The 9,816-nt window shown below is 38.2% G+C and overlaps 1 protein-coding gene across 1 annotated transcript in view; it reads left to right on the top strand.

Moving 5' to 3' along the window:
• The first annotated feature begins 981 nt into the window (after window positions 1-981).
• slco1d1 (solute carrier organic anion transporter family, member 1D1) overlaps window positions 982-9,816 on the top strand; it is an 18,399-nt gene continuing 9,564 nt past the window's right edge. Inside the window, 5 exon segments of the mRNA XM_020601226.1 lie at window positions 982-1,196; window positions 1,408-1,508; window positions 4,855-4,996; window positions 5,776-5,908; window positions 8,176-8,300. Coding sequence (XP_020456882.1) covers window positions 1,458-1,508; window positions 4,855-4,996; window positions 5,776-5,908; window positions 8,176-8,300 — 451 coding nt within the window. The 5' untranslated portion in view covers window positions 982-1,196; window positions 1,408-1,457.

The raw sequence follows: 9,816 nt of genomic DNA, 5'->3' as shown, positions 1-9,816 counted from the left end.
TTGGCCATGCTGCATGGGAACAGTGTTGTATTAAATGATGTCCTGCAGGTGGAGCAGAAGAGCAGATGCTGTCACGAGCAGAGCTCAGAGAGGAGATCAGTGACCCTGCAGTGCTTGGACCTCACTACCAGGCACTACACCTACAAGCATATTGCCAGCTGTGTGTGTGGAGTCTGAAGTATATTGTGCTGAAAAGTACATGCAGCTCAAAAGTTGAGATTAAATGAGTGACTTGTGCTATCAATCAAATAAAGGGAGTTCCTTACTAATCAGTTTGTAGTGTCTTTATGTTGCATCAAGCCCAACTTGAACCTGTTCTAGTCACCTCACCCGACGTGCCTACTGGCAGCCACGCTGACCTGGCTTTGATCCATTCATTCCCATGCTACTAAGGAAATTACAAGGTTCTTGCTAGTGCAATTCAAGCTTTATTTTGACATGTCAGATTTGTGCTTCCACCCTAATTTCCTCGGTTTGTAAATTACAAATTGATCTCAAAGAAAAAAGGCATAGTTACTCGGAATATAAAAGCACACTGTAAACAAACTTTTGTGGATAAAGTAGTTCCTGTTAAACTATGAACACTGGTTTAAGTACAGTGAAAGGAACTTTTTTTTCTTTTTGTATCCTGAATGCAAGTTTAATAAAAATCAATCCAGTGAGCATAAAGATTGCCTTGTATGGCCAAGTCTGACTAGATGTGCTACTTGGCCATTGTTAGGAGCTATCAATAGTACAGGAAGACTTTAATCAGGCCCAGGAAACAACCAGTCTCTCAAAAGCTGAATTTCTTCAGCAGAAGAAAGCATTTCATTCTTTGAAAACTGCAGGCTTGTAAAATAAGCACTGGCCAGCTTCACGCTGCTGTTTTTGTTCAAGAGGATGTTCAAGTGTGCACACTGGAAATGTCTGTTTGCATTCAGCAAACCACTGAACCTTCTGGCGTTGGGTGGCCATTATCCCACTGGACCTTACGCAACCAGTGCAGTCACATTTTGGCTTGCATGTCTGTGTGTGTATAAGGGTTGGAGGGATTTTATTGACATGATCAGCAAGTGCACATGAGGGGCAGGGTTACTGATTACAGGTGATGCTATAGTTGTGATAAGACTCTTGCTTTAAGCACAAAGTCCTTCCAGCTGTCAAGAGCCTTCAGCTACTTCACATCCCCTCACAGGACCATTGCTACCTCTCAGGTAAAAATGTTTCTCCACCCAAGTCTGCACAAGTTATCTTTTTCTGCACATTGCACTGAGGCAAAATTATAGTTTGATCTTGGTTGTTGGATATTACATTTAGTATTTAAGTTACTATACTGTAAACTTGCTCTGCTGAACACGCTGAAACTCTGCTTGAAAAATGACAATTTTATATTTTGACATTCTGATTCTCTCAATCTTTTTGCAGGTCTGTTGTGTTTTCTGCTTCTTGCCGTCTGTTGAGCACACTACAGCATCATGAGTGTAGAGTCCAAAAACTCAAATGAGGCTTGTTGCTCCAAGCTCAAGGTCAGTGAAACGTTTCCTTTTCCAAGTACTAAAATATCTGGGAATACAACTTCCTGCTTAGTGATGATAATTCCTGTGTTATGGAATGAATCACTGGTAGTCAAACGCCAACAACTCAAACCTGTTATATTGCAAAGTTGTAAAATCTCATCAAAACAGCTTTTAAAAACGTATCGGTATGTGTTTGTCTTGGTATGGCGTTTCTCTTATTTGTGTCCCACATACGTTACACTTAATAAGACAGTAAAAGACAAACCATTAACAAAGTTGAAATCCTCTTGACCAGATCAAACCAACACCAAATCAAATTTTGATTCCATAAAGTGAATTTTCTTGCTCAGGGAACAGAACCAAAGTTCCTAATGAATGTAAAAGGAGTGCTAAAATGCATGTTAAAGGTAGGGTTTGGGATCCTGGAAAACCAGCAAGAGGAAGCTCGATTTTCAAAGTAGACAACCGAAGAAATGCCAACCTTTCGTTCTGATTTCTCTCCAAAGCACAACACGCTGTAATGCGCACTGCCTGACCACTACTGATTTCAAGAAAATAACAAATGCCCTTAAAAAAAAAACCCGTCCAGCAGAAATATGGCCACGATAACGTCGCTTTTGAGCCCCTTTTGTTCTCTGTTGTTGCCATAGTTCAAAAGCCACACCAATGTTAATTCTGGTTTTACTTTTTGCAGCATCCAACCTCTTTTTATTTGTAACTTTCTTGAATATGGTGTTACCCGCCCAGATCTGTGGCCCCGAACCGTAGCTGGGGACCTCTGGATTACGGCTGAACAAATAATGGATGGATAATGTATGTGCGGCGGTTTACTCGCTCTCATATTGTGCACACAGGTTGCAATTTCGGGCGACAACAATATTTCCTATAAGGCTATACGTATTAAAGGGGGAACCTGGACCATAACAACGGTCTCCTTTTGGGAATAAAAGCTACTGTGGGCTCCTTCTGTACCATGGTTCACTAGCTTTAGCTGTAAAACAGACTGGTAACGCGTCTGTCTGCAAGTGTAATGCCTTGTGCGAGACTGTTGGCTCACGCATTGAGTACAAGGGCAGTGTGCGCAAGTAGGTTCTTCAGTTTATTGGCGCACAAGTAGGTTGACGGGTAGGCTGGTCATTAAATGGTTTTGCTTGAGATGAATAAAATTATTGTTCAGCCTTGCTGCTGCTGCCACATAATTTTTTGTCGGTGCATTGCCATCGTGATTAAAAGAGAAATTGAAGATGTGTAACAAACACTTCTGGAAGGAATCGTCAACCCTACCTCTAATCACAAATACCGCTGGCGGCCAGTTAAATGTCCTTTAAGGTGGTTTTAAAGAAATAAACAGCGGTTTAGTTGCAGTGACGTACAGTATATTCAACGGGTTGTGATTTGTTTACTTTTGTTAGATGTAGTGACAGTTAATTACATTGTCTGATAACACAATCATCTATTAAAAAAAGGGTAATTTTCATCTTAAAGTAGAAATCAATATGGATTTCATACCAATGGCCAATAAATGCTACATAGTTAACTATATTATCACCAGTCCCCTTCAGTAAAGTAAAGGTTTCTAAAATGTAAAACTGGAGGACTTGCTATTTACCTGTGGAACTTTAACCTGTGGAAGTAGCTGCATTTATCTAAACATTCACAGAATACTCTGACCTACAGGCAGGTGTGAACCCTTTTTAATCTCTTACCTATTTTTTGTGCAAGGATACAACACAAACTCAAAGTGAATCGGTTACTAAAGATTTAAGTCTAAGGTTTTACTAATCACATTTAATTTCTTTTACCTGCATAATTGGTTGAAACATTTGACAAAATATAGTGTAACATTTGATTTCATTTTTTTTGTCTATCTCAATGTGGAAATGAAGGTATGTGTCTGTATGCAAGTTTTATCACACACTAAATAAAAAGGCTTCTGATTCCTAGTACCTAGTTACAGTATGGAACTTGGCTCAAATATTTTCTTTGTGCAATCATGCTCCAAAACTTGGCTTAATGTGGAGAGATATTGTCAACCCAAACTCTATGAGCAGCACTGGCAGTAGTCCAGAGATATTGGCTTCTAAAAGGTTTTGAGCGGGATTGACACCTCTAACAATCAGATTTTTCATTTTTGTGATATCAGTCAGTTTTGTTGCATTCTCATTTATTGTAATTTCATAATACTAGATTGATTTGGAGTTTGATGCTAGTGCTACCTTAAGTGATGCACTGTAGCTTTAATCTTCAATTCACTGGCAGATTTTAGCAGTTATAGCTAGCTACCTAGCTCATGTCGGCTTGATAAGTTGCATAATGCTTATATATACACAAGTTGGTTGAAAACACTGAGGGTTCCTAAATATTCTCTTGAAGGCTACATCCACTATCATACCAAATGACTGAAGCTAAAGCTGCATGTATAGGTAGAAAGCCAGCCTGTTATTTCATGATCCATGAGGATGACAAGGAAATGCAGAAGAAGCATTGTTCTTGTGTTGCAGGAGACATAGTATAACAAGTATAAATAAAATTCTCATAAGATTTTGTTAGAATTTCTCATAACCTTGCTGTGATGCTCAGCTCAAATACTTCCATATATTGACAGTATGTTTGCAATTTTAATATTACAAAAGGATGTGAACTAAGAACTTAACATTTTGTATTTCTCCAGATTATGATAAAGCAGGTGAACACATGGTTTTAGCTATTCTTGACACTTTTGCTTTGGTTTTAGCAAAACTAAAAATTAAGACACTGCTCTCCAAAGTTTTTGAATGTATATTACTCTTAAAGTGACCCATGCACACCACTTAAGCATGTGGAGAAGGCCAAAGCTTGACAAATGCATAGTTGCAATGGCTAGACTAATTGGAGAGTATTAAGGGGATTTAGCAAATGAGCAATTATTTATTGCAAATACTGGTGTCTAGGTTTCAGTCCCATCCAGTTCTTCTGCACTATATTTAAAAAGGCTCTAATCTAATCAAATGTGAAGAAATGTAATCCAATCAATGTTGAGGGTGGGTTTGAAAAGGTGTGGATCTTTAAATTTGTATAAAGTGTTGTGGTTAACTTTATTGTGATATGGTCATCCATCCTTTGTTATCTGTGCAAGGTGTAATTAAATCTTTTTATCCTTTGTATTGGAAAAAGGCTCATTTAGAAACCTTTCATTATATTGTTGGAACTACATAAAAGTATCTTAATCCTTTTACTGGAAGACTCTGTGGACTAATTATTACCAGGGTAATCTGAATTGGTCTGAGTGGGAAGCTCTTTTTGCCAAGGGTAATCACATCCCATCACTGAACTTGTTTCTTAAGACAGTAGTTTAATCCAGCAACTTGTTTTCCAGCTCTTCCTGGCATCTATGGCTTTTGCATTCTTTGCCAAATCCTTCTGTGGAGCCTACATGAAAAGCTCTATCACCCAGATCGAGAGGCGCTTTGATATCCCCAGCTCCCTCATTGGTGTTATAGATGGCAGCTTTGAAATGGGTATGTGCAGTTTTTACTTAACACTAGATGTATTTTTTTGTTTAATGAAACTGCTGAAAATGCCAAGTGCTGGGTATATGTACAGTACTACAAGACACCAATCTCTCCTATTCATTCCATGTGTTAGAAGAGAGGATTTATACAACTTATGTTTGTAAAGATACTGCCAGCAGCTAGCTTAGCATAAAGATTTAAAACGTGGAGAAAGAGCTAGCCTGAATTTGCTGGAAGGTGCGATTCAAATTAAGTGAAATGTTAACTGCAACTATGCTTTTTATGTTTTGATATTGGTTAAACTATTGTCCTAACTCAACAGTAGAGAGAGAAGTTTTCATTCTTGTTCCTGTTTTCCTACTGTATTTTCCTGCCTGTCTGGTGCTCTGCTCGTCTGAATATGGCAAGGGGTATGCAAGTCACAATGTTTTACACACAAGGGCATCCAATCTTGTATACTTACTGAGATAGCAAAATTGTACTGTAAATAGGGAGTGATCATGCCAGACTTTTCCCTGTACCTGTGGAGATCTCTGATTTGTGTAAGCACAGAATCCTTTTTAACAAAAGCTGCCTTTGAGCACCTCTAATGCTCACAAATTAACATATCCTGTTCAAGTTACTGCAGCCAAGAAATAGTCTGGTACATCATACCCATTATCTAATCATCTAGCTCTCAGTAAGAAAACACAAATGTGTATTTGCCAAAATACTGAAGTATTCCTTTAAGCTAACAATTCATTCATTATTTTTTTTGGTTTTTTTTTTTTACTACTTCTCCCCAGGCAACCTGCTGTTAATAGCATTTGTGAGCTACTTTGGTGCTAAGCTCCATCGTCCCAGGCTGATTGCTATTGGATGTTTGATCATGGCTGTTGGATCTTTTCTCATAGCTATGCCGCACTTCTTCCAGGGACCGTTAGTACACAGTTTCTTTTATATTCTCAATATTCAACTTTAGAATATTTAACACAGTGGCCTTGTTAAGGTATATCCTACATATGAATAATTAGAATAATGCAGTAGTTGTACAAATGATTCATGGGGATAGAACTGCTATGTATCCAGAAATATCCTATTTCTGATCTGAGCTACAATTGCTTGAATCAGATAGCTAGTTTGTGTACATTATAATAACCTGAACATCCCTTGGCAAGAAGTAAGAGAAGAAGAACATTAAATCAAGGAATTCTGGCTACTGTCACCTTTTCTAACATGCACATGGTGGGACTAATCTGTCTGGGGCCCCAAGGTAAAAAAAAAATGTTTGCCTAATCAATCTCCAAAACAAGGCATGGAAGCCTGTGAAATCATAATTAAATTCCTTAAAACCAGCTGACATACAATAGCCCATCCAGGTCTGTTGGGGCACCTTTTAAAAACACACTAGCTGCCTTTTGTGCATGTTAGTTAATCCAACCTGGAATGTGTATATAGCTGCCCACTTTGAAAGCAGGTTTTTTTTTTTTTTGACAGTGATAGTCATGCTATTTACTTGTCCCAACTAAACATTACTCTGTTACCTAAATTGAATTGTCTGCATCTAGTCCAGTGTTGGAAATACGTAGGTAAACCTTAATACTTTAAAACATCTTCTAAAATTCAGTGGCGATGCACCATTTAAGCTGTTTTCAGTGATCTCCAAGATAAGTATAAATACATGCTCAATAACAATTTGCCTGTGTGACATGAGAAAATAGTTTACGGTATGTACAGCACACCATGTTATAGAAATAGTAATGCTTTGAAAAATGTTAAAGGTTTTTGTATGCTATTGCTATGTGCTTGGTATTTTCAATTCTGACAGTTGGGTGCAAATATTTGCATCACCATAATTTTAAATAAGAGTGAAGCAATTTTCTCATTAACATAGTTAATACACATTCAGCTAGTACATCTGTTAGTTCATCAACAGACAAATGGTCATGGAGTGTATAAAAAGTTGTAGTCAAATAAAACCATATCAGTGCAAAAGTTTGCATCCCCCTTTATGAAATGAATCTCTAATTCTTTGTCCTCCCTAACCACCTCCAACATCTATGGGTACCCTCTGAGCAGTGTTTGTCCTTTTAGGTGTAATTTTAGCCCCTTTTTCATGGCATACTTGTTCCACGTCTATCAGATTGCTGGGGTGTCTGATTTGTACAGCACTCTTCAAATTTTTCCACAGATCTTCAATAATATTTAAATCTGGAGACTGGGAAGGGCATGGTAAAACATTCACCTTAATATTTTAAACCATTCCAGAGCTGATTTTGCTCTTTGTGTCTTGAAGGATGTACTGCCTTTTCATTTTTGGCTTTTTGACTTGTGTTTGGAGGCTTTCCTTTAAAATCTTCCGATACTGGGCTGCATTCATTCTTTCTTCCACTTTATGCAGATCTCCAGTGCCTGATGCAGTCATACACCCCCAAAACATCAGCAAGCCTCCACCATGTTTGACTGTGAGAATGGTGTTCCTCTCCTCATAGGCAGTTTTTTTTTCCTAACCAAACATATAGTACATGTGTGAATTATGACCAAATAATTAAACTTTAGTCTTATCAGACCACATTAGCTTCCTTATGTCTAGAAGTAAGCAATGGCTTCCTGCATGCTTTTCTCCCAAACATTAGATTTGTGCAGACTACACTTGGCTGTGAAGATGTGGACTTGTATTCCAGTCACCCCTAAGGACTTTGTTTGTTTTGGATTTTACGTAGCTCTTGAGATTTTAGGTAGCACCTCTTTCAGTTACAAAATCATTTAAAACTTGTGGATGAATTTGAACAGGGCTGTACATAGCAGACAACCAAGCAATCTGATAGAACAAATATGCCATGAAGAATGTGCTAAAATTACACCTGAAAAAAATACAAATGCTGCTCAGAGGCTACCCAAAGAGGTTGGGGGAGGTAAGGTTAGGGAGGACATACAAAGTATTAGAGAACATCAATAAAGTACTTACTTACTAAACATTTCATAAAGGAGGTTGCAAACTTTGTTACAGATTTGATTTATTATTTTACTATAACTTTCTTTTTATAATACTCTCTGACCATTTTTGTTACTTCTCTTGATGAAGAAACACTTGTACTAGCTCAATGTGCATTAAACATATGTGTGTATACATATAAAATATTTTTTGCAATTTCAAAGTAAGGGGATGCAAACTTGCACTGTATGTGTTATTTAATGTTTCCCAGGTATAAATATGAGACCAGTGTGTCTCACAGCAAAGATGTCAACAGCACTGAGAGCACCCTGCCTTGTCTGTCCAACCACAGCAAGACTGATGCAGATGTGTCACATGATATAGAGGCAAAAACAGGTATACAACAATCTGCAGTCAGATTTGAAAATCTCCTCTGTCACTGTGAACAGTTAGTTGTCCATATACTGTACAGTGACTGGCCACTTGAATAGGCACACCTATACAACTGTTATGCACTTCAATGCAACACTTGCATCTAAACATCTGTGTTTATGAAGTTCTGTTTTTTTGTGAAATTGTCATAAATGTATAAATTCAATAATGTTCAATAATTACTGAGTCATAGTTAGAAGTGGTGTTGTACTGGACTACATTATATTTAGAGGTGTTCATAATATTCTGACCCTCATGTATATGAATGAATGAATACTTTGTCATTATACACAAGTACAACAAAATTTGATGTGCCACATCTGATCAGTGTAAATATAAAAACATACTGTCTATTCTCACAACTACCATGACCACATCCACACAACCATACAAGCAATAGATGAGCAATAGTTCGTAATTAGACATATTAAAATACTGATATAGCTAGGGGACTAGAAAATAGACACCTCTGAATATAATGTAGACTAGTACAATGCCACCTTTAACTATGACCTTTTTAATAAACATATGATTGAATTTATACATTTATGACAATTTCCCCAAAAGCTGAAAGATTTTGAGCCTCAAACACAGCTGTTAAGGTGGAAGTGTGGCACTGAAGTGCATACAATTGTACAGCTGAAAAAACTTAGAAAAAAATCAACTGGGCTAGGTTTCTAGTTCAAAGACATTTCACCTCTCATCCAAGAGGCTTCATCAGTTCTGCTCGACTGGCGTTGAGCCGGAGATATTTATCCCCATCGGTGGTGTTTCAGGCCTTTAATGGCCAACAATGTCCCCAAATGACTGAGTTCTTGTAGCAAGGAAGAGGCCCAACACCAAAAGGGAGAAACCAGAAACAAGAGGGGTAACACTGTCATTCCTTATGTGGCTGCTTTATCAGAGAAGATAAAAAGGAAACTTTGCAACCACAATATCCCAGTCAACTTTAAACTTGGGGAACACCCTGCGGCCGTGGCGGTTCCACATTGAATTACTCCCCGACAGAGCGTTTGCGGCGGGGGCCCCTAAACTGTGGAATGCATTGCCTCTCCACATTAGGCAGGCCTCGTCACTGGACACTTTTAAAGTCTATTTAAAAACTTATTTTTATCGTCAGGCATTTGGAAATCCACTTTTACCCTTGGGCGTTTGAGCCGGTATGAGCCGGTGTCATGTTGGGGTACCTTGTTTTAATGCTGTATGTGGGGGTTGTTGTAAGGGGATGTTGGTCATTTGTTTTGTTTATTATTATGTTATTGCCGGTGTATTTTATTGTGTTGTTTCTATGTGTTTTGATTTTAATACGGTTGTGATGTGTCACTGTGTTAAGCACTTTGGGCAGCTATGGCTGGGATGAATGTGCTATATAAATAAAGTTGATGATGATGATGAAAACCGCTTAGTGGGGCAGATTATTTTCTTTCCAAGTGCTTGTGCCACCCACGCCCCCCACCCTACTGGATGCAAACAAGCTCAG

Source organism: Monopterus albus, unplaced genomic scaffold (assembly GCF_001952655.1).
Source record: "Monopterus albus unplaced genomic scaffold, M_albus_1.0 scaffold51.1, whole genome shotgun sequence".
Taxonomy (NCBI): Eukaryota; Metazoa; Chordata; class Actinopteri; order Synbranchiformes; family Synbranchidae; genus Monopterus; species Monopterus albus.
The sequence above is the reverse complement of the archived record's forward strand: the minus strand, read 5'-3'. Positions and strand labels throughout refer to the sequence as shown.